Raw genomic sequence first — 25,993 nt, 5'->3', positions numbered from 1 at the left:
GCTAATGGAAGGTTTCAGTTCCGTACCGCCATTTTGTTGCAACAATCTTGCCAAACGTCGCTGGATCGTGATTTTCATGACATCAGCAAAGAATTGTAACGAAATGTCACAATCGGCTATTCTCAGAGAAACTCGGGGACACAATTTCCGGATAAGTCAATCAGGAAAATCCGCCCCTAACCTTGATACGTACTTCAACAACGGCCCAACAGAACCCGAGAATACTGAATACATGCAGTTACAGATCACATGTTTGTCTTTGGACGAGAGACGTTGAAAGCGAGCCCAACACATGTCAACCACAATGTCAACACCTCGGAAACAGCCATGCAGAAAACAAGTGGTACTTACCATTCACAGCCGAGCAGAACCGACCCGAGCGATCCGCATGAAACAAACATCGACACAGCAACACACCGTTCACCACCGCCTTCCACGCGCGCGGTCGCACTTCTGCCTTCTCGGATCGAACACGGCACAAGCGAGCCGGTAGCTCGCATGCCGGCCGCAATGGCGCTGACATCCCCTGAGTGTCACGAAATGGGAGGCGATCAGGCTAGCGGCAGAGATGACAAGAACCCAGTTCGATTCTCGAAAACACCTCCTCTCCCAATGTAGTACAAAAGCATAGAACTTCGTCTAGAAGAAGGTTGTTTCTTTAGTAGACGGGATGATCTAACACGAACACAGTTAAAAAAATTAAAACGTCGTGACACAATGAAAATAAAGGAAATCAATCATTTTTAAATTAGGTCCCAGTGATGGAAGAAGGCGTGGAGGACTCCATCTCCCTAAAATATTAAACAACGGTCACGCCCACTCTAGAAACTCTAGAGAGTAAAATATTCCAACAACAAACAACATGGAATTAAATTTGTTGTTTGCTCGTATAGATAAATTTTATTTCTAAATCCGACTTTTAAATGCAGTTCATGGCAGTAAAAACAATATTTTTGCTCGCGTATGTTACCATATTACATGGACCAACAAAACGAAGACGGAAGGGGCTGGAATTATCTGCCCAGCTCAGAACGCAATCGATAGCACGCGAGTGCTGAACAACATTAGCACGGATGATACCGCCGCGAGTCAATTCCTTCTCGGGGAATTAAATATCAGACGAGTGGAACTCCAGCTCACACAGACTCGGTATTTAACTTCAGCATGGAATGAAGAGAATATTTGGATGTGAGAGTGAGGAGAGAATTGCAAGGGGACTAACAAACAACGTTGCAAATTGCACTTTTCAGCAAACATTATTAGGGTGATAAACCAATTTATTATTATATTTTATTTATTTAGTGTTCTGTCTGACGACAGGTCCATATGAACAGGATCCTTCCATCCTTTTCTCGGACTGGGACCTGTTCATATACGTTCTTGGCAGATGATCCAGAAGTGGTTTGCCATTGCCTTCTTCTGTGTGTGAATGGAGTAATTGTTGGGATGCCACGGAGAAACCGGGGAAGCCCCCGGAGGAAAACTCCGTGTTGCCTAGACCACGGCCTTGCCCAACACAAGTTATAAATTCGGGTACCGCCGGGAATCGAACCCGAGACCCCAGGATTACAAGGCCAGCGTTCTAACCGCTAGACCACCTCATCTTATTATTATTTAGTGTTCTGTCTGACGACAGGTCCATATGAACAGGATCCTTCCATCCTTTTCTCGGACTGGGACCTGTTCATATACGTTCTTGGCAGATGATCCAGAAGTGGTTTGCCATTGCCTTCTTCTGTGTGTGAATGGAGTAATTGTTGGGAGGAAAACTCCGTGTTGCCTAGACCACGGCCTTGCCCAACACAAGTTATAAATTCGGGCACCGCCGGGAATCGAACCCGAGACCCCAGGATTACAAGGCCAGCGTTCTAACCGCTAGACCACCGTGGCGGTAAATTACGCTAATAAATCATAATATTATTTTCAATCGAGGATACTGAAAATATGCCACAGATGACGTAATTATGTCCTACCTTCCCACAAAGTATCACGCGGAACATAATTCTCCTCGTTCTAAGTATCTCTGTATTTTGTAGTGTTTTCTGGAGGACCCCTATAACGACGCACTTCCAAATACATTTTCAAACAGGATTTTACTAAGTAAGATTTGTGGCTCTCGTGGCAGTGACTGCTAAGACAGCTGTCTTCTGGGTTGTAGTGATGAGTTATCGTCCTGACGATGGAGGCAGAAAGGACCTCTGAAACGTTGGTAAGCTTCAAACCAGACTACAACAGAAAGCCATCTTCTTAATATATTATAACTTTATTTATCTGGGATCTGTTAAACTAATCATCCCTTGGAGATTAAAAAAACTATTTGGATTAATTTTAATTTAGGGCCTATACTAAAACCAGAAAATTATTTTTAAGTTTCACGTTAAAATATTTAATTAATGAATGACGTAATTTTTTCCCTGTCTCTTTTAAGTTGTAAGCCTGCATGTATGAGCAAGGCGGAGGAAACATAGATCATTTCAAAGAAGAGATTAATTTGTTGCGTTTATACAGCTTCATATAGGAAACGTTTGTTGTGGCTGGAAACCAAACCAGACACAGCGACACGTCTGAAGGGAAATTCGAGCCATCACGTTGCACACACTGCAGCCATTGTTAAGAACTCACAAAGGGTTAACTGTCTAAAGATGGAGCTATTTTTAGTGGAAGGCTCCTAAATGTTGACGGGCAGGCTGGAGGCAGATATCTTACGAATTCAGTAAACGCACTGTAAATACACGCCAAGAATTATCCATCTTTATTTCAACTTACACACACGAATTTCTAAAACCAATGTTCGTTGTTTACGAAGAAGCGATAATGTCTTGATTTCTTTATTTTCATCTGACTGAATGTGGAAAATAACCAATCCCATAAACCAAAAATGAACGAAGCATCCAAAATATTGCGACCACAATCTCTTCTGTGCTCGTAGCTAAGATACGATGCTTCAACTTTTATAAAACTTGAATCTATTTGACAGATTGCTTACAAATCAAATGTTCATTTACCAAATCGTATCTCCTGAAGATAAAAACCACGCGAGGTTAATACGAATTTAGCGGAACGCTACCACAGATTACAACAAATTAGTCCATACAGAGATAAATAAACCGAAGCGCTGATAGCGGAGGATACTTGAAAGTGGGACAGCGATATTGCAGTCCGCAACCTGACCGATATTTATGCATCACTCCTTGAAATATTGAGAAATGGGAAGTGGGAGATTTTGTTCTGAGTTTCTTTGTTCCTGTTTTGTTACTTTTGTATTTTAAACCGTCATTTAGATTTGTAATAGCTTGCTGATGGATGCTTGGATTTCGTAAAGAGGGTCATGACGATGACAAATATTGGCTTTGAGAATGTACCGTCATATACCACAACCGGAAGTGACGTATGATGATCTTGTCGCCATTTCCTGGCGAGAATATTGGAACACAGAGTATGGGAAAAAGGAAATTCTTCTCTCTGGTGACACAGATCTCAAGCAGCGATTGTGTCATGACGCACTAAATGTCATTTCCACAGTCGCTTTCGTGTGATAACATCCAAAATACAGAGCAGAGACATTTTCGACAATCGTTTAAATCGATCTTCGCCGTGAATCTTTTCCTTTCTTCGGAGAACGAACATTTAAAAGTCCGCGTCGTCGCCATGTTAGTGTTGCTTTCCATTTTTCACGTGATTTAATCCTTGGGATCTTCAGCTCCAGTCTCAACGATAAGCTTATCATTGCTATTATAATCGAAGAGATGTATAATTAATTATGACATCTTAGTATTCTTTACACAAAACTAAACAAAAATGTCCCAATTCATTTAACATCCTTACACAGGCAAGGGTCTGTATATGTCGGTATATCACATAGGCATTTATTTTGTCTCTGAATCTCATATGAGCATTTCCTTTGTCGAAATTTTAATATCGGAGTAACACTTCTTAATATTTGGTATCATTCAGCTTCATTTTCAAAATAAAGTAGAGTTGCAGTGAGGAAGAAATTTAGTTAACATAAAGGCTCTACAAATGATGCGTAGGTAAATCTTACCCTTTTAAAACGTTTGGAACAGTATTGGTCTATGTTTAATAAATGTTATTTTTGTTCGCGTTTCAGCAAGCCTCTGAAATTAAACTCTCAAAGAAACTTATGCCTTAATTGGACACTAACGAGCCATTTTAATACAATTCACATTACGATATCCAATTTCCACAGGACAAGGGCAGGAATTATTCACCTCGCCACCACGTCCAAGCCTACTCTAGGGACCACCTCCCCCGTCACCTACATGACAATTGTGCTTGGGTCCAGCAACATGTTTCGTTTTAATAATGTCCTTCACCTCTGTCTAAATTATAGTTAACTGATTTTTATTTCCCCCCTGGTTTAGGAAGTACTGATTACAGAATTATTTTAATATTAAAATACGTAGCACGTCAACACATAAAACCTCAACATCGTGGGTCTCCTTTCCTGACTTCCTTGCGTGTCGATGTAATGTGGCTCCCTTTCGCTGTTCAGGTGCTAGTAAGCTCACAGACTAACCTTGAAGTACCTGCACTCACACAGCAATGATATCGGCTTGTGATTTAGCCAGCTAAAATGTAAATAAACAGTGGTTATTATGTTACGGCTATATAACGGCAACACACATGCACATTACAGCATATTTTCCGTCATTGCGTGACAGCATTACGAAAAATAAACAAGAAAGAGTTCCATCTTTTAAAGTGAAACACTCAAAACATTAGTCTCAAGTCTTGGAAACTACTTACGAGATACACAGCCGTCTTCCCTCTAAAAATTTCGTCTCTTATATAACAATTAACCTCCTTCTCTTTGCTTAACATTTGTCGTAAAACTGTCATACAACTGCGAATATAACCACAGATGTATCGACTTCCGATGTGTGTTTAAAACAAATGCGAATCTGATAGCGATAGTCTACTGTTTTACACGAAACGTAATTTTTTAACATTACGTATGACAACCATAACCTACAACGTACAATGCACAAATTCATATCTTCTGAGCAATTTCTCACGCAAAATGTGTTAAATATGTTAATTTAAAACATGATCTTGTCGACTTCATGTGTCCTTTCTGCTGTCTGGAATTCTGGCCAAATTACACGGCAGTTCACGTAACTTGTACGGTGTAATGGAGGATAAGATTAGAGGCAAATGATTATGTGACGACGAACAGAGCTATTCATTCACAAAACGTGTTGCTATGCGATCTCATTATTCTGTTTAATAACGAGAGACTTCAGCGCCTTCAACGGGTAGACAACCAATGGCCTTTGTCGAAATGTGGTTCCTAAAATTACGTAGGAATAAATGAGCTCATGTTTCCGCTGGTATGAGAGAAGGCTACACACCGGAGAAGCAATAATCCAGGAAGTCTAAAAAGAATAATCTACTGTTGTGTGATATTTTGTCCTATTTCTGTTTCCGAGAATGGATTTAATTGAATGTTGTACTCTAAACCACATCCAAATCCTATTGCATATAAACGAGATAATCATTCTTCCACACTATGTTCTCTGCCTATGTTGTGTCTGCGTACTGAGTCCTAACATGAAAAGCGTTTATTTCAGATTCACTGATTCATGCTGTTGTGAACGGAGCGCGAACTCTTCGTGTGACAGCTGCTCCTTCCTCGTGTTGCCTTGATCTGCCGATAACATCATGAGGAAAGGTGTAGCCTGGCGAGATTGGACTGGCTATGAAACAGATGCTACGCCACATAACTATCCTGGATTTTACGGACTTCTGGTGCAGGAGGCAGACACAGCGAAGGATGGATGTTATTTTCGGTGCGTGGAGTACATTAAGATGCCAACCACGCTCCGCTCGTGTGCCTTGCCTTCGGAAGGGCAGGCAGGTGTTGTTTGCAGCTGCCGGCAGGTGGCAGGCGAGATGATCTGGACCACATGACGAAAACAAGTGAAGACGTGACCCCGACCATCTGCACGAGTATTACGGGGTTCGACCGAGGGCCACCAGTGTCGCTGACACACTTCCGGCCCTTGGTCAAGTTCAAGACCATCTGATAGCGGGCAGCTTCAGGCTTCGTTGCACAAAGCGATGGGTGGTTAGGTTATGTGCGGTGATATTACAAGGAGCAGTCAGGCAGCGTTGATGGGCGCTCGACGAGGAGGGGGTTTTCTTTTCAGTCACAGACAAAACCATGGCACCGAGACCCTGGGAAAAGCGTGTTAATAAATGAAAATGAACATTCTTACACTTCTCAACTTTCTCGAATTCCCAACTCTTCTTTTCGCTGTCTTTTCATTTTGATTTAGTTTACCACACTGTTTTCTTTTTATTCAGAACACAGCACAGCATAAAAATTAGAATTCCAACACTGTGTGAGCCGGTGATCTTTTGGCCAACCATGGCAAGTTTATAAAACTTCTGCCAACATATGTTTTTACACGAATTAAATTTCCCGGTGCCTTTAAATCAAACAGCAGCATTGTCTCTTAATGATGGCGGTATCAAACAAACGAGCATCTGACTCCGTCTTCAAGACTGCGTTTCCATGTACTTACCAAAAACACAGTGTGGCTCGCAATATAGTCTCTTAATTGCTAAACAAGTGATTTTGGTTAAATTAAAATTAAAGTTGTTAAAGTGTATTAAATACGCATAAGCCTGCGATATTTCGTTTTAAATTGGACTGCAATGAAAAACTGGAATTGCGGATTGGCAACTTGATAAATACAATCACGTATAAAAGTGTAACCAATTACAAGAGAGAAACACAAAAAGCAATGTAGCAATTCTGAAATCGTTGCGGGAAAATCACAAAAAAAAAAACACAGCTGCATTCTCGGCAGGTAAATGGTTCTCAAATGTAGAATTCACCGCCGAAATCAGTTTTCAGAACACAACAGCTTCAAACAACTGACGGCCGAGACGAACTGTAAGACACAGCAGGGACAATAATTAGGAAATAGCTTATCAGAACGACAAATTGTACTAATGTTGTTGAATTAAGGAATATAAGAAAATATCAAGTTATTAACAGATGTAAATGGTAGGTAAAATTAGTCAGATATAAGTGGGAATTGGGAAGAGCAGGTTAGGTTTGTAGTTACAAGAATATTTTGTGAAACAAAAGAACAGCGCTATTAGAGACCGTTATATTGGGCTGTTGCCCGTAAATACCTGGTGTTAGAGGGGACACAGTCAGCTATATAAGGAACTGAACACAATAAACGGATGATGTGCGACAAAAGAGCTGAATTATGAATAATACGGGGCTGATAGTAAATTTAAAAAGAAACCTATGATCTCTGATGTCAACACAGAGGTTGTCTGGGGTTCTTCGTTGCACAACCTCGCTAACACTTGTGAACGCACCTCACGGAGGTAACGAACTAGCCACTGCAAGGTCAAAGATGATAGATTAGAGCCGGAAGTAGCACAGGAAATTGTCTCCTGCCTCATCCCTAGCACTGTAATGTTACGCAACTCTTATCTCAGCTAAAGTTATGGGAAACAAACTCACACGCGGCCAGATGTTAGTTGCAGGTGAGAATTTCACAGAGTTTCTCGAACATTCTTGATATTTCGACGAGGAGTTCGAAAAGTCTGCTTTGTTGAGTATTATTGTTGTTGTGATAGAAAGATGATTTTAGCACGAAGTCTGAATTAAATATCTGACCATCGTGTTGCTCAAAAACGCCATGTTTGCGTAAAACAAATTATCTCTATACAGAGGCTGAAGTTTTCTTCGTTTCGATTTGGTTAAGCCTTCACTTAACAACAGAAAGATAAATGTTTGTTTGCGTACTGAAGTAAAATACGAATCCGAAATAGCTGATCATGTCAAAACTCATATCCAGTCACTAAATAAAGTAGTGTTTCCCTGTTTCATGAAAATTCACCAGACTGTTTTAGAACTTCAATTACACAACAGACTCTGTCGCTTAGCGACAACAAATATAAATGATTTCTAAGACGCCACTGATTGCAAATATTTCGCATTCCGAGTGTCTTCGACAGCAGTGGCCATCTTGACTTTAGAACACAATTTCGTGAGGCTGTGGATCGAATTTTGTCGCTCATATAACAGTAGCAACTGTTTTCCCACCCCTGTGTTTGCTTACAGACTCATGACGACAGTCAGTTTCGAATCACATGTTCTTCCGTCTCTTACGCACTGCATTGAATACCAGATGAAATGAAAAACAAAAGACGGTTGCCCACCCGCATAAAACACACTCAATGGAATGAAGTCTAAATGTCCTGTTTTGTGTTCACTCCTGCTGGGACTTGCAAACCCAGTTAGTTCCTTCTGTTTGTCGCTGCTGTCCGCCTGCACTCAGTCACGTGTAAAATTGGTCGAATCTGAGACCCGAGTTTGTGACGGCGGTGAAGATGGTTATGTTGGTCTTCTTTGTGGCGCCGTGTGAACTTGTTGCTAGATAAGTTTCGGAGGATCATAATGTCTCCATCTTCAGGTATATACCAACGTTTTGGGGGGAAAAAATATGGTGTCTCCATCTTTAGAAATCAGTCTTCTGAAAGTGACAATTTTTCTCCGAAACATTTGTAACGCAAGGCATTTACAACTCGGAAGAATAACATTGACACTTTGTAAAAGTTACTCACAGTTCAGATTTTTCATTGCCTTGCACTTATATGTCCCATTTCCTGAAACTTCTTTCAAGGGGCAGATAAAACCAATAAAAATGCTGCATTTTACAGAACCCAACCAAGGTCTCCCAAGTCATTCCATCCCTCCAAGCTTTCTGACGGATACTGTGCATTCCTTTTGCCACAAGCATCTTTGTAAGTAAAAGTAAAGCTGTCCCACTACACGCCATGTAGACACTTGTGAAGAGAGGTGTATAGCTCCTACTAATTCTTAACCTCGGCACTAGATGGGGGTGACTGGTCGTCATGCCCCGACAGTGCTTTACACCCGGGAAAGGACCCAGATACCCATTAGATAAGAGGCTTGGTGGGCTCCAGAGCCAGTCTGGACGCAGAGCCTAGAGGGAAAATCCTCTGCCGAAGTCGGGGATTGAACCCCGGTCGCCCAGTCCGTAGACAGTCACTATACGGACTGACCTACCCCGGCTCACGAAACAAAACTGGTAGTTAATTTAAAATTTTTAATACCCTATAAAAGCTGAAATGATGAAAAACTCTAGTAATAAAATCCAAAATTCATGACTGCTAAAATAAAATAAAAAATCACCAGTGGATCACTTCTGAGACAGTTTCATGTGTATGAGGCCTGTAATATCTCTTGTGACCAAAATCTTTATTTTAATTACTTGCGAGATCAGTCTTCCCCCCACAGAAGATGAAAATAGCTTGCAGGATAATGTACATGACGATCTGATCGCTGTGGTGCACCTGGTAGTACAAACGGTACAATCAGAAAAGCCAAGAGGCTTTCATGTGTTTCGGTTAAGGATCAGCCTCAATATTAATTATTTAATTAATTACAATTACATTTTAATCACCATCTGCAAGTGCTTCATTCATTTGCGGAAAGCACCGTCTAGCAATAAACAATGGTTAGCTACATATCAGAGACACTACTTAATATATTCATATGTTTTCTAAACTGTTCGTTACTGACGCCATATTATGAGAGCCATCTGTAAATTGAGCTACAAGAACATGGTAACACCTGAATGACATCTGAAACTTCCGACTCTAGGAATTTTCATGAAAAATGCAATCATGAAAATAATGAGGAAAGGTTGGAGGATCGAGCAATCGTATTATTACGAGCACGTAACGCTACAGCGCAGACTGGCTTCGGGGTTTTCATTTTCTTGTATTTGTAGTTCAGAAAGTTCATTGTGAATATGAACAATTTTAATATGTACAATTATTTCCATATCCTAACAGAGAAGCAACACATAATCTTCAAATTCTTCTCAAACATCCCTTACACAGTGATACCCACTTCTCCCAAGATGTCCGACAGACGGCTCAGATGGGTGTTGACTGCCCCGTAGTCGGGTTCTGCCTGGCTCCGGTGAACGAGCTGAAAAGCATTCATGTATTCGAGTTCCGAGAACTGCGGTCCCTTCTCCATGACTCCACTCAGTATCTCCTGTAATAGCATATTTCAGTAATGCACTCTCTGCTCATGTGGTCCACTTCAGCGTTGTAAAAGATTCCACGCCACAGACGTCAATACCATTCACACTACAAATAAACTGGTTAAAACACTCCATACACTACTTATAATGGTTCAGTTTGTCTGACCACTAATAGATGGCAGCACAAATATATAACACTGATACGTGATGGGATGATCTGATTAAAAGACAAGACAGAGTGATGTAACCTACTGCCTGGACTGGGATATTCTAAGGAGAGCAAAATCATGGATTTTTAAGGCATGCAGATGGGGCCATGTGTGGATTGGTTCAATAGACTTCCCCACAGACTTTTTTTTTCATATCCAGTACACACTGTTCAGCCAATGTTGAGTGGTACGTGAAGTAAGTAAGAAATCAAAAGATAATATTAACATAAATAAGTTTTCCCTGAACGCATCTGGTTAATGGTACATTTAATGCGTTAAATTAGAATTAGTGGTGCGCTGGCGAAAAAGGGTGAGAATCCCTGCTCTAGTGCAAACATATCCATGTCTTAACATAGAAAGGAGATCTTCAACGACACCGAGTCATTATGCGACTGTCACAAGGAAACTGCGAGGGGACGTGAAGGGCAGAGCCTTCAAAGGACTTTCCAAATGGGAAACTGACCTCTGGTGCAAGGTAGAACAACTCAAAGTAGTGGCGCGCGTGGTCCAGCGCGATCTCACGAGCCATCGTGATGTTGGTGAGCGTCTGCTGCAGGGCAAAGATGTTCCGACACATCTTCTGGATGCCGCGCTCATCGATGCGGTCAATGTACTGCGCAGAACTTATCAGGATTTTGGCAATTAAATGGCCCAGGCCTTCAAATATGTACTGCAATGACAGGAAAATTGTCCTTAACTAACGACATCCCTGATAGATCCTTTACTTAGATGTTAACAAACAACCACTGGGCAGACCAAGATCAAAGTGGAGAGATCAAGTGAGGAAATATATACAAAAGAAAGTAGGAAAGTGTGGATACAGACACAAGAAGACTACTTGAGGAAGAGAAGAGAAGAATGAAGGATTTATCGCAGGATGATCCATCATGGTAAAATTATTGCCGTACGATATTTGTGGTGGTTATTGTAAATATAAGTGAGATAATTATGTAAAATTACAATACAAAAATTACAGGAACATGAAATACAAATGATACCTCAGTAAGAAATGAAGACAGACAGACTACAGACTGTTAGTGAGTTCATACCTTCAACTTGCGAGGTTGCAAGCTCGAGTTCATGGCCTCATCAATACTGATCAGAACACGACTCAGCTCCAAGACCTTGGGGTCTGGCTCCTGGGAGTCCACCCCACCCACCAGACGGTTGTAGTTGTTGGCGCGCGGCAGTAAGTAGTGGAAACACTGCACTCGCACCTATGACAGGACAAGACTTGACAACGACGTGTTTTGATGTTAACTGTGATCTTGTGAGACATGTTACATTCATTTTATCTTTTAGTCTGCTAAGAATAAAGTACTTCTAGACAAACGGTAACATACAGAGGACTGACGACCGAAGGTTAATATCAATCACAAAAACAAACTACTATGACTGAAAACTAATTTTATATAATATTAAAAAATAAACAGGAAAAAGCATGTTCGAAGTACAAGATCTGAAAGGACACTTCCAACAAAAGCAGAAAACATTAACCCAGAAAGACTTCAGCCTGCAGGTCACATTCAAGCCTCAGCAGCCATTTGTCTGATTTGCAAAGTCACGTGAATCATCTGGTGCTATTGCGTTCTGCTGTGGTCACGTACTTAATTAATATTCAACAGTATACTATGAAAGACACAAGCATGTTTGTGATGTACATCACCAAATAACTCATCAATATGTGTAGGAGGAACGGACAAAGATATAGCAAGTTTCCTGAAGAAACGTGCACATAAAAGATATGAACTTGATACAGTCACATACCTCATCTAGCAGCTCACCTCAAGGTGTAGCACCAACAGACATGTGTTGGCAAGCTCCTCAAACTCTTGGGCTAGCTGCATCAGAGCTCGAACTGAGGTCTCTGGCATGGCCGGAATACCCACTGAGGCGACGTGCACCCTCGGAGATGAGGCAGGGGCGCTAGGCAGCTCTGATGCAAACAGCAGGATGGATGTTGAGAACCACTCCTGCAGCAAAGGTAGCGAGTGTGAGCTGTACATGACAAGTGTGCACACAGCTTTGCAAGAATGTGCACCATACTAGTGCACACAGCTGTCAATGACACACATGCTCCAAACTGTAACTATACATGCCATGCTTTCCTGAAGTTGTGCCAGTCCCTTCAACTGTCCCACATCTGACAGAATCTCATGTGCGTTGATGCCGCCTTCTCCTAGGTTGCTGGCCAGTATCTCTGCCTCCTTCATGTTGCGCTGACGGACGTCCTCTGGGCTCTCCTCCTCCGTCGTCTCCTCACGCCTGAGTGGCCGGCGTCTACGGTATGTCACTTTCTGTGCCTGCAGGTCTGTCCAGTTTGGTAGAGATCTGTGAAAAGTATCAGATGTAAAAGTATGAGCTCAATTCAATCTGGGGGGAAAAAAAAGAAAACAAAAGAAAGAAAGAAAGACCAATTCTTCTTCCTGGCATAGTAAGCAAATCTGTTAATTTAAAATGCTCTTATCTCAAAAATGTCTGTATGTTTATGTCTAGTTAAAGCTTAGTCACTGCTTTTCCTATTTTAATATTCTTTTGGTATATTTTCATAACCTGAACTGCGCTTTGTTCGGCTACTGAAATTCAACCTCTTAGGAGCAGGGCATCTGAAGTTTCATACAATACAGCCTGAAGTCAGCTGTAAGTGGATTTGAAAAGTACAGAGTAGAAGGCAGTGATCTCCCTGTGCCTTAACATAATGCTATGACAAAAGTATGAGATGGAGGTATAACTCCACGCATTCTAGACATTGACACTATACAGCGTGTGGCACTCGCTGGACTGGATGGGTGAGTCTCAGAGCTGTTCTGGACACTGTGGCGTTAAAGAGAAAAATCCCAACACACTTGCAGAGATGTGGAATCCCTGTTGACCAGTAGATGTCTTCTGATCTCCATTCACCATTTTTGATGGTCCAATACAATAACGTGATTGACCCAACCAACTCACTTGATGAAACGGCTGATGTCTTCATCTTTGAGCCAGGCAGCACTGCAGATGCGCTTGTCCTCCGAGTCAGGCTGCACAATTCCACGGTATGCAGCTTGGCATGTCTCGCGGTAGTTGCGCAAGATGTTGCAGATGATAGACAAGAAGTGCTCTGCATACACCGGCAGTGCCTGCATCAGTTCCCGCAGATCCTGGATGCAGCGTTCCACCATTACAGTGCTCTGTAAAATTAAAGTGGGTTTCAACAGGTACCTTGGTTTATTTAACAACATATTCTCTGTCTCATATGTTTCACAGGTCCCACAGCATCAAACAGTTATTATAAATCACAAACCTGTCTGTGTCAATGCATCATGTTGTGAAGGTCTTTAGGGTGTCCCTCTACACATTCTTAATTTCAGCACAAGATGATAGCCCTTCACAGTTTTTGACAAAAAGTTGCATATATTTCCCATAATTCTCATGTTACATGACAATTATGTTAAATCATATCCTGCATATTTCCATCACTCACAACTGGTATGGTACAGTTTAGGGTTCTGAAGGAGTAGACATTACAGGTTTCAGAAGTTGTCATATTAACAGTGAAAATGTCATAAATTTGTCACCATACAAATTCTACACGTCAGATTATGATAATAATAAATTATCACTGTCAAAATATTTTGCATCATCATCTTGTTATTACCTATTTTCCTAAAAGTAACCTTAACAACACATGCATGCCATTCCTAAGATCTGTGAACATACAAAACTTCAACATTCTACACTGAATGGCACTAATGTTATTCCTATTTCAAGTGCTCACAATGTTGCAATGCTAGTATTTTTATATCTACATTAAACAGAGATATTTCTTCTTTCAGAACCAAAGAAAAAAGCCTAGAACAAAATAGGAAACATGGTACATGATTGAAATACCTGCAGTAGTGGCCGAGACAAACCGAGATCACTCATGAGCTCAGGACTGGTAGTGGTACGCCACGCATCCAAAGACTTGGTGGCGCTCTCTATGCTGGCAGCCACCATCATGTGGTGGCGGCCAAGGAACACCTCCTTGATGTAGTCTGATAGAAATGCATTCAGAGTGCATGGATTTCCTGGGGTGCAGCCAATGGCATGTTCAATCTCCTCAATGAACTTCATGAGGGGTATGAAAATCTGTGTGATGTTACGTGGATCTGGAGTGCACACCAACAACTTCTCTCGCTGCCTTGACTGCCCAGCCTGACTATATTCCTGCCAACATAACAAGTAAGGTACAATGCTGTATAATAAACATTTATGGACGTTACAATCCTATTAACCAACAAGGTTAGAAATGTGTACTTTCTGAAGTACACTAAAATTCCAAATTTTTTCTTCATGCCACATCATGGGTGATGTCAACATGTTGCTTCATTGATAACCACAGTTCAAATGAAATGTGGGCTTATATGCTAAGCAATGTTAGAAAATACATGAGCTTGCCAACAAAGTTGACATATTATATGCTTGCAACAAACCTCCCACACTGGTGATTTATGTGAAATTTGTTCCACGCTTATTGCCTACTGATCAAAAGCATAATATTCCTATGTATCTCAACCTTCGTTCTTGTGATGCAGAGGAACCAAACTTCCCTGCTAGTATCGCAGTGGTGATAAGTACTGGTTTTATAACTATGATCCAGAAATGAAGAACAAGTGTCTCACTTCAGTATACCTTAAAAAAGTATCACAGATCCCATCAAATCTCATCATATCGTTGCCATTTTTCTATCATGAAGGCCTAGTTTACTAAGAATACCTTCCCAAAGGTAAATATGATCTACACTTTCTAACAAGGGATCTAGCACATCTGATGCAGTCAGAAGGAAAAATTGAAAACATGGAAAAATCACACCTGGCTCCTTCATTATAACACAAATCCATAAACTACCCTGTGTGTAACTGAGCATCTGGTGAAACACATTATTCCTGTGGTACCATATCCTTCAAACTCGACCACTCTGATCTCTTGTGATTTCTCTTTCCTAACTGAAAGCTGATGTTCAAGGCAGAAAATTTAACAATATTAAGGAAGTAACTGAAAATATGACACAAAAATAACAGTCCTGGCAAGCTTTCAGAAGTACCACAATCACTGGAAAAAGACTATTTTTGAAGGGGATAAATTCTAATAATGTGTAAGAAGGCATGAGTGTGTTTTTGAATTAGTCTCAAAACTCTTTGGCAGGTCTACACTGAGTCATTTTTGAGAAATTAAAAAAAAAGGCCAAGATTTAGCCTTACATGAAAGGAGTCACTGTGATCCTGTTTGGGCAGAAATAAAACTCACAAACAGTTTTTAGCACAGATTCCCCACATTTCACTGAAATCCAAAGAGCAGTTCTAAAGATGATATGCAACCTACCTTGGCACTGGAAGTTCGCTGCTCCTTTAGATAGCTGTTGATGCTGAGTGCATGTGATGAATAGTCAAATTTGAACAGTGGAACCCTCTTTTGGCGAGGCGGACGACGACGAGCAAAGTACACTGAGATGTCACTCGTGGACTCTGAAAAGGATGTTGGAGCCTGCTGAGGATCCCCAGCCATGTTTTGGATGTCCAGATAGTCAGTCAGCAGGAGCTGTAACTGTTGTATCAATACAATGTTACCAAATGTACCACAATCTCTGCCTTTTGTATATTTAAAAACACTATTCATGCACTCACCACAGCCTGCACTTTGGACCATACATCTGGCATCTCATACAGACGCACATCTATGTGATGTTTATCTGCCGCACGAGCAAAACTGCGAAGAACAGATGCATGTGCAGTAGCCACCTGTCGAAACTGGTCAAACACCGTCTGCATAAGTTCCAGCAGCAGTGATGTTGAATGTGCACCCAGACTGTGTGTTGGCTGCTGAGACAAGTCAAGTAGCTGCCGGGTGGTGCGTTTGATAATCGCTAGCAGCTCCGTTTGCATCTGTATCTTGATGCTCTGCAACAGGGTTTTGTACCCAGGTCAAGAACCACTTAGCTCCCCATAGAGGGAATTTAAATTTCTCCACCTGCTGTGTTCTGTGACAGTATCTTTAAATGTCGCATTAATTTTTATAGTGAAATTTTCAAACTGACTGATAATTTTTATATGGAATAAATAAAATATTTTAAATACAATTTCACACAAAATAAATTTATAATCTCACCCTATTAGTAGAAGATTGTAAGCATTTTGGACACCAGAAATTAGATCACAAGTGGAGACATGTTTGGTACCCATCCAAATACAATCAGGAAAACACTCTGAAAACTGTCTGTGAGGTTTAGACTTATTTCTGGTACCAGGAATCCTCTCCAGACAATAACATTCAGAGTCCTTTATGAGATGTTTCACTACATGAATGGCCATATACAAGGTAATGTTTTTCTATGAGTCCTTTGATGAGGTCAGGCATGTGAGAGGGTTAGTTTTCTTGTTAGTTGGCTACTGAATTATGAATGACAGAGATACAGCTATTTCACTGTACCGTTGTTGATAAGAAAGAGATATTATGTACTGTTTCTAAAACCAGTATTTATTATTCAAGTGACAAAGTTGGTACAGTTTACCTAGTATAATACATTTCAAAAATTCCACCGTCAATATCAAAGCACTTTGCAACTCGTGTGAGGACATGGCGTGTTGCTCGCCTGAGTGCACCTTGACGTTGGTTTACGCGGGCGATAACATCCAATAGGGAAGGACAATATTGGGCGCAAAATCCAAACTACTGTACAGTGAAATAGCTGTATCTTGGAAACCGTTCGGAATAGGACAAATATACATATAGACTTTTTTGCTTAGAATGACCGATACTATGACTTCCCAGAATATTGACCTTTCCTCCTGTATATCCCACCTACTTCAATAATCAATAACTCATTTGTATTTATGGGTTTCATGTAATTTTCACTGTAAACAGCAATTATTTCCTTAATCTGTTGATCTTTGCAATGGTAAAGTATTGTGTTTTCTCTGCAATATGGACTGAATTCTTAAATATTACTTAGATAAGCTTTGGTTTCAAAGGATTAATAATTATCCTGCTGTCCTTCACTGACCTCATCTACTGACTGAAGCTTCAGTAAAAAAAAACCCAACAAGTTCCATCTTACTTTGAAAGAAGTCCTCACCTCTACAGTGTCAGGCACACTATTCAGTAGTGCCATGCTTTCTACCAGTATTGCCATGAAGTGCTGTGACTTTGCCTCCGGATCCGCTGCATCCACATCCTCTTCCACATTGTCTGACTCGTCACCAGCAGTTGTGTGGTTTGGCCCAGGATTCATGCCAACCCTGAAACAGCCAATAGCAATCACTAAAAGCATAACAGGAGGTTCGAGGATTGTTCCTTCAGAAGAGAGTCATAACACACATACCTCACTGGTACGGTTCTGAAGAACCAAATATTTGTACAAGAAATCTGAGAAATAATTCTAGCAGGATTAAGTTCATAATTATTCAATTTAGTGGTACATTTGTGTGCATCATTTCAATTAGTACAGACTTTCAGCATCTTAAATCTGTCAGATACAGTCTCAAAGATTTGCAGAGTAACCACATCTGCAATTGTTATCATCTCAGAACAAATATATTATAAAAGCTTCAGGTAGGCTGTATTTATAATCAATATCACTTCAAAACTCATGTGCCTACCCATAACAATTCTTTAGTTACTCGTATTAAACAGTTAAACATATAAACATTTCTATACATGCATTTAATATTTTTATCCTGTTTCTATCAAAGGTCACTACAGTAACTGTTTCCCAGATATTCCTTATTTTTAAGATCTGTGCCACTTTCACAAAATAAGACGGCTGTCTTCTGCAATGTTGCAAAATGTAGGTTATGCCACCGGTTAACCCTCTTGGCAGGACTGATAGGATGGGCGCCATTGGGTGGGGGAGTAGTACTTTTTACCTTTCAATCAAACACCATTTGCTATGCTACTAATATAATTACATAAATTTAGAGATACACCTTCCGAACCAGAACCAGCTCCTTCTTGCTTGTCGCCACAGAACAAACAACGAGTTTTACTCACCCCAGCCGCAGATTACCACGAACAATATCCACATTATGGCCACAAGCGACACAGGTTCCACCTGCAACTACTGCCGTAAAAAATCTACGCAAGACAATAATCTTGCACCTTATATAGAGTTTCTAAGGATGCTCAAGATGATGTGCGTCCCGGGAACCACCCTGAAATTAGCGCTTCTCAATGGTCACATTGTTCGTTCTGCATTCTACGTCCATGTATGGAAGACACGTGTATACCTTGTTCAACCTGTCACTAAGACCCTTTAAATGCTGATGCACGCAGTTGGAGTGATCCTTGCTATTGCATTGTCGGCAAAATTCCAGTTGCAATCCCACGCTTCACACTAGATGTGGGACGACTACAATTAATGTTAGCAATGTTAATAACATGGTGTCTGAATATGGGTGAGAAGGGGTGCCGGCACAACACGTAGCTTGGCATTTCAGATGAGCTTACTGCCTTTAACATCATGGTGATGATGGAGGCAGCATGTTCCTCTGATATGTCAATCAGTATCTATCAGACTACATGACAAAGCATCCCAGAAGACAGTCACCTTCATATTCATTGCCATAAAAAAGTAAAGTAAAGCTGTCCTGATTCACGCCATGTAGGCATTGGAGGAAAAGGAGGTATAGCTCCTACTCATTCTTAACCTCAGCACTAGATGGGAGTTAGTGGTCGGCCATGCTTTATCCCCAGGAAAGAACCCAGGTACCAATTGGATAGGAGGCTTGGTGGGCCCCAAAGCTCGTCTGGATGCAAAAACTAGAGGAAAAACTCCTCTTCCCCGTTGGAATCGAACCCCGGTCATCCAGTCCATAGCCAGTCACTATACTAACTGAGCTACCCCAGCTCCACTCACTGCCATGAGAACCTCAAATTTCACACCAGAAGTTTACAGTTTTGAAAGTTGTAGAGGTCAAATGGCAGCACACATTAGGAACTTAACCCATAGCCCATTCCATCTAATTCATATAATGTGCTGGTTACCTGGGTGAAGAAGCATTTGGGAATGGTACGCTCACATCCAACAAAGTCAGTCTTGTTTTTGATACTCGCGCAGATCCACGTAGCTCCCCTGCACGTTGGAAAGGTGAATTAAGAGGGTTACCATCTCGGCCACTGCCCTGCCTGCGCAGAGCTACCACATCTTGTGTCGACACAATATACAGATGTCGTGTCAGTTCCGCCAGCAGCCGAGAATGCAATTGCTGTGACCACAAACACAAAATATGATTCAGATCATGCTACACCACATCACTCAACAAACTGAAACATGGCAAGAGCATTCTGTTGATTCATATCATAGTTGGTTTAAGACAAACATGAAGAAAACACTGGATTCATTACCATTCCAAAAGTTTCTATTTGCAGAACACTTATTGGCCTTAAATGTCATGATTGGACCTCATGTCCAAGATCAATAACTATTATAAACTCTGTTTAACTCTTTGAAGCCTAATCAATAATTCTGAATTTTGCCCACAAAATATCTTTATGAGTTTTGTATGATTCACAAAGTAAACAGTAACTGTTTTCTCAAACACAATAAGCAACGGATCTTTATAATGGAGATGTATTGTGTTTTCTTTGAGATATGGACTAAATGTTCAAACATTACAGAGATACACTTTGACTGCTAAGGATTAACAATGTTTACATGAAGACAACATACCATTTAAAATTCCTAATTTTTATATGATATGACTATTCTATTCTGGTATTCTATATAAATATCTGTCATTAGAGCAAATACAGAAATATGTGCACTGAAACACTAACACTACTCAAAAACAGTTCAGAAATATGTTTTAGCCCAAGTCCTGCTAAAGGTAAACCCAAAATCAACTAAATATATCTGCAGCCGGCATAACGTCACAAGGAAGGGGTAGTAAAGGTAATGTATTACCAGGAAATAGATGTGCAGTGAGAGAAACCTGCTTGCAAAATTTTAGTACATTCAGACAAACACCACCACAAGAAACAGCAGTGACTGACAAATGAAGAATACAATGAACAGAAGTACTGCTGGTTCTTCTTTGCGCAACCAGCAACCTCTTTTCAAACTGAAAGTTTAAAAGTAAAAGTTCTATCTGATTTACACCATTCTGAACTACAATGATTCAATATTATGTCATCAACAAACAGGACAGTTGATCTTAAATTTACATCATTTCTTATGTCCAATATAATGTCATTTTAATTCCAGCACTTTAAAATATGATCTGTATATGTCATCTGTTGAATGTATTACAAACTAATATTATAAAACTGCACATTTTTATAATAATTATATATTCTTCTTCTACGGACGCTACAGTCCACGATGAACCTTAGCCTCTACTACGATTGGCCTCCGTTGGTCTCAATTCTGTGACTTTCGCCTCCAATTTCCAACACCCACTGTCCACTTGTAAATCCTTAATTTTTATAGGTCATCTCAAATGTTTCTGCCTGGCTGCAATCATTAAAAGCTTCTCAACAGTTAAAACTTTTTATGGGGTGGAGATGCCAGCCCTATGCCCAACCCCCAACCTGGAGGACCAGGATATCCCTTTCTGTCTGGGTCATCACCTTTGACCTGTCCAGCACAGGAGGCCCTACCAGTAGCTACACTACTGCCAGCATAGCTCACAGGAGCATATGACCACACAAGCCCCACCACTACCTGCAGAGGGGTAAATTCTTGACTAGCTTAGCTTCAAAAGGAGTATACATCAAATAAAAGGTTAAATATGTGTGGCACATTGGAAGCCAAGCAGAAGCATCCCAGTACTCACATGTAAGGACAGATAAAAATTTTCTAAATAAATTCAGCTTGAGAACCAGAGTGGGCAAGGAACAAGAAGGACACACTGTTCCGCTATTTGCTTGAAAGAGGCTAAGGGATGCGATTAAAAGAAGCCAGCACTGACACACACTTGTTTCTTTGCCTGAAGCTCTGTCCTCACTTCTCTCAGAGCCTCCACCCCCTCCAGGCTACCATCCCCTAAAGAGAGGGCAGACACAAGAAGCTGTGTGGCATGCAAGTAATGCTTCTTGGCGAGGAATGCGGTGAGCTGGGCAGGCACCTCACGCAGCTGGTCTCTGTTACAAAAGAAACATGTGGCATAACAGTAACGGATCTTGTTACAGGTCTCTATACATACATATATACAGCTTATTCCATACCACGGATCCAAAAGTTAGTCAGATGACAACAGGGTGTAGAATAAGTCTTAATAATACAATATATTACACATATTACAAGTAAAATTCATACTATTATAACACTTCACATATTATATACATGATAACAAGCCTTTAGATTCCATTAAAGATGGGGAACTTGTTGACCAGCTAAACATACCATTAGCTTCTCAAGAACGACTCTGTCCCATGGAATTAACTATTTTGATGCTGTATAACAATGAAAATTTTGTTCTTCTGGGTTGTGATTCTGTGCATACATGTAGGTAGATACCAGTGTTTTGAAGAAACATCTATCAACAAGTCCACATGGTCTCACAACCCCGAAGGACACCACTATCATTTTAAATGCTGCGAGAACCTCAAATCGCGCTACACAGCAATTTTCTACTTGGTAAGAATCCCAAGGAATAGAGACGACAATAATGGCTGTATTCCGGGTTATAGCACCATGCAGTCTGGTAGAAGTTTACCATCATTTCAGAGGCAAATGCTGCCTTCATCATGAGGGTGATGAGTAAGCCATTTGTGTGAAATTAGTTCGAGATATAGGAAACTGTCAGGCAAGGCAGAGCCTTGGCTGAACCAGTGGAGAGTAGAGTCAGGATCAGGCGAGGGCCTGGGAGCCAACAGGAGTAGGGGCATGCCAAAGCATAGCCAGCAGGAAGATGAGGGACACGAAAGGGGGAAGACAAAGAAAGCAACCCTTATAAGGGCCCCTCGGGGTCCAGCAGGCAAATCACCAGACGTATGGGAGGTGGGTGGACATGATGAGGAGGAGCAGGGAGTGTGGAAATAAGGACTGGCTGGGGTTGAGCGGTGTCCTGAAAAGGACAGTGTAGTGGCCTAGTAGCGAGATCAGGACTGGAAATGCTGTAACAGATGCTTCCTACATCCTTTGAGAGAGTGCACGAGGGGCTTCCATGACCAGCTCAGGAGGCCATCCACTGGGACCCCTTACAATCCTAGCTATCACAAGTGCAGAAGGTTCAGATTTTGCACTGTCAGTCGACTGTCTGTAGCTTGTCTCAGTCCTCTCCTCCCCTTCCCTGCCAGTGTTACTTTGCGTAGGAGAAATGTCTTCAGGTATGTAGGGGTCACAGTCAGAGTCCAAACTAAATTCTTTGGCTATGTTTTTGCCTTGGAGCTATTCTTAAGTCTTGCACTCAGAAGAAATGTAATGAAATGGTTTTCAAGCTTCAGAACTTGAAACTAAAACACTCAGTGGTTCAAAGTCTCATGACACGCCTCCAGCAAGTGTTATGTCATACACGTTCAATAAATTAAAAAAAGGAAACTTCACAATAGCTTCCTGTATACTGAACTGTGAGTGAGAAGGGCAAAATGCCATGAAATAACACAACAAAATACACATATAAATTCATACAATTAAAAAAATAATGGAATAAAAATATTCACTACAGTAATTTCTACCAATTCCTAATTTTGAATACTGATGACAAAAACATAAGAAATAGCTGTAAATTTTAGGATGTTATAACCAGCCATATTTTATGATGCATAGCAATATAATGCTTTATCCAGGCGTTATGAAGCTTATACCACATTTCTTTGACATAGGCTATGGAGATTTTCTAGAAAGAAAAACAAATATATAAAATAACTGAACTGAGAACAAAAATAAATTAACTGATCTGCTTTTTAAGACCAGCTATTTAAAAATTTTGTATATAGGTAAATGTATTCATTCTTGACATTCCATTCTTCATTTGAAGCTTGCAGCTTAAAAACGTGGGAAATAAAATGTACTCATACGTTCTGACCCACCACACTTCAATGCCAGCTAACAAATATCATCATCAATTGAAGAGATTATGCGTATTCATCTTTTCTGATTGCAACGGCAGTCTCCTACACCTAGTCTCTCTGCTTAAATTAGAAGCTATATTTAAAATGTGACTCTAAATGTTATAAATGAAAATATTCAACATGTGCTTTCCAAGGAAAAAGGTTGCAGGTAGGTGAACTCATGACCTCTACTGTAATTCACTAATGAACACTCACATCTCCTCAAGCAGCTGCAACACATGCTTGTGCTCAATGCCTTCGAGCCAGAGCTTTTTGAGCTCATCCCTACGGCAGCGCAGCAGAAGCTTGCATGCCTGCAGGTTCTCCTTAACAGCATGTATCTTTTCTCTAGATGTCGTCACTCGGGCCGAAAGCTTTCCAAACAGCTAGAACATCAAATGAGATGTGATGATTGCAAAATATCTTCACTAACACTACATACAATGATAGCAGTAATGTCTTCACGGGCATAAAATCTCGATGTTAAATACAACTAAGCAGAAAGTAGAAACAATAAAAATAATAATAAAATAACTAATTCAATGGTTAAAAGTCTGGAGAAAAAGAGACAAATGAATCAGTAAATGTTCTGGACTTGGATATTCTGAAAGGAAGAAGAGATACCGGTAGACCAAAAACCAGGTGGTCCAACCATATAAACAAAAATGGCAAAGCATGGCCTATCTGTGATGTAGGTCTGTAAGTAAGTCAACAAGCATATGATAAGGTGTTTATGTATAATGATGAAGAAAAGCTGAGGAATTAGTCATAGTGACCTACTTCAAGGTTTATTTGTATGGAATAACTGGTCTGATTAATTCAAAGACAACATGAATTGACTTATGGGTGCTCCATATACCCACCTGCATGACTTGTGTGTGGTCCTGGTAATGCAGTGACACCAGTTCATCCAACCTTTGGTCACTGCGTTTATACTCTTTTTCTAGTTTGGCTTTCTCTCTGTCCCTCTGTTCATTTGATTCACTTGCTGACAGTGTACGGATGACAGACATCAGCAGCCCACTCTGAAAATAAATACATCCTCAGTGATATTTCAGTTCTCATAACAGAAAGTATAAAGATGGCTCTCTTCCGGGATATTTCACCATGTAGTCTGGTAGAAGTTTACTGACATTTCAGAGGTGCTTGCTGCCTCAGTCTTCACAGGGCACTGAGGATCAACGTCAACTACAACACCATTTAAAACACACAATCCTTCAACAACTGTAGTGTCTGATCCCAATTTAAACTTAAAAAAATACTTCATTATAATCATAACAAAGCCACTCCAACACCTGCCAAAGAATGAATTATAACTTGATTATACCAAAATTCAACTGTAAAGATGGCAGATACATAACGTGCAACAGGTCTAAACATGTATGGACATGAGTAACCATACAGTGGTGCATCACAATATTCGCAAAAAAATCTCCGACATCCATTAATGAACCAACATGAAAATGTCCACAACGGTACTTAAATGAACGCAGAGTGTTCTGGAACATTTTAAAATAAATCTTAAGATACATTTATGATAAATTAAGGCCAAGAGAAAATGACCAAAGTGACCTAAAATGGCATAATTGGTGACATCAAATGAACGAATAATTATTTGGAGCTATAATTTATGTAATAATGAGAATCCTACATGGATTAGGGGCAGAGTTATAAATGTTTCAGTACCATAAATTCTGGAATGAAAGAAAATTCAAAATTTCAAAATATTGTATCTCTATAATTGATAAAGAAAGGTAAAATTTTAAAAGCAATACGTACTTATCAGACACAGAAACTTCATCAAATTTCACTAAAATCCAAGGTGGTTACGATGTGTTTTGTTGCTATGGAATAAACCTATACTAAATATGAATCCTAACCTCAAAAGTAACGTAATTCCACTCATGGACAAATTGCTCATCCTATTTCATGCTACACACCACAAATAATTTACCTAATGCTGAGCTACATACATAACTACAACTTACAGTTTCTTTCGGATGTTTAACTCCCCGAGGGGGTTTCGTGGGTGGTGCAAGGTTTGACATTGTATTAATTTTCTTTTGACATTTGACACTTAAACCCAGATCATGTATTATCAATAATCTGACATGTTAGGAAGCACATCGGTAAACTGCACGCAGAAATCCGTGAATCACACTAACTCAAATTCATGAACCAACTTCATTCAAATCACTAATTATAGCCACACAGATTACAAATGCCATATAGTTCCTTCGCATCCGAGGTTCTCATTGTGATTGAGAATGTGATGACTGGTCATCTGGTGTTCATGATAAATTTAGTGTTAATCAATTCTAGGTCTTACATTATAAGTTTTTAATTAAGCATGTTATTAAATGTATACAATTCTGACGTGTTAAATAATAAAATAGCTGTGTCATTAGAAATACGGTGACATTTTAGAAAAAATGAAAAATTATGACAAAATATGATGGCAACACAGGTTATTTGGTGGGTTGGTATTATCCTTGGTCTAAAGGTAGATTTGTCTTTTGCCATCGCTTTTGTGTCGTCGACACTCCGCGTTTGGGAGGTGTCGGTTTCAAATCTCGACCTGAAGACGGCAGTCCCGTAAGCGAAACGCTGGGATAGTATCTTCAATTCGATATTACCGCACCCTCTCACAGCATTTCTGATTTACTGTTCATTAATCATCATTGGACACTAAATATTTAGTTCACA

General features: G+C 40.3%; 2 protein-coding genes across 4 annotated transcripts in view; both read right to left on the bottom strand.

Moving 5' to 3' along the window:
* Nucleotides 1–459, bottom strand: part of tinc (transmembrane protein tincar) — a 59,433-nt gene extending 58,974 nt beyond the window's left edge. For both annotated transcript variants that reach the window (XM_087353787.1, XM_087353789.1), the window contains exon 1: nucleotides 352–459. The gene's annotated coding sequence lies outside the window, so the exon portion shown is untranslated. The remainder of the gene's footprint in view (nucleotides 1–351) is intronic.
* A 9,320-nt stretch (nucleotides 460–9,779) lies between these two features.
* Sec8 (exocyst complex component secretory 8) lies at nucleotides 9,780–25,568 on the bottom strand. Of its 2 annotated transcripts, none has more exons than XM_022080327.2 (15): nucleotides 25,276–25,568; nucleotides 24,151–24,312; nucleotides 23,504–23,673; nucleotides 21,211–21,376; nucleotides 19,280–19,500; nucleotides 17,373–17,535; nucleotides 15,925–16,197; nucleotides 15,623–15,844; nucleotides 14,150–14,467; nucleotides 13,229–13,449; nucleotides 12,379–12,610; nucleotides 12,064–12,252; nucleotides 11,329–11,496; nucleotides 10,743–10,949; nucleotides 9,780–10,081 (listed from the first exon to the last, which is right to left on the bottom strand). In XM_022080327.2, the coding sequence occupies exons 1-15, from the start codon at nucleotides 25,333–25,335 to the stop codon at nucleotides 9,914–9,916; spliced, it is 2,940 nt and encodes a 979-aa protein (XP_021936019.1). In that variant the 5' UTR covers nucleotides 25,336–25,568; the 3' UTR covers nucleotides 9,780–9,913. The 2 variants fall into 2 exon arrangements, with proteins under 2 accessions (XP_021936019.1, XP_021936020.1); XM_022080328.2 differs by lacking the exon at nucleotides 25,276–25,568 and adding an exon at nucleotides 25,067–25,193.
* Nucleotides 25,569–25,993: the final 425 nt, after the last annotated feature.

This window comes from Zootermopsis nevadensis, unplaced genomic scaffold (assembly GCF_977971745.1).
Source record: "Zootermopsis nevadensis isolate Lab colony 2312 unplaced genomic scaffold, Znev_1.0 Znev_ptg000022l, whole genome shotgun sequence".
Classification (NCBI taxonomy): domain Eukaryota; kingdom Metazoa; phylum Arthropoda; class Insecta; order Blattodea; family Termopsidae; genus Zootermopsis; species Zootermopsis nevadensis.
The sequence above is the reverse complement of the archived record's forward strand: the minus strand, read 5'-3'. Positions and strand labels throughout refer to the sequence as shown.

Coding starts and splice junctions, on each gene's coding strand:
- Sec8 (XM_022080327.2), bottom strand. CDS start 25,335: ATGTCAAACCTTGCACCACCCACGAAACCCCCTCGGGGAGTTAAACAT. Junction 14,468..15,622: donor AGCGAACTTCCAGTGCCAAG/GTAGGTTGCATA, acceptor TTATGTTGGCAG/GAATATAGTCAGGCTGGGCA. Junction 12,253..12,378: donor CACAACTTCAGGAAAGCATG/GCATGTATAGTT, acceptor CCTTTGCTGCAG/GAGTGGTTCTCAACATCCAT.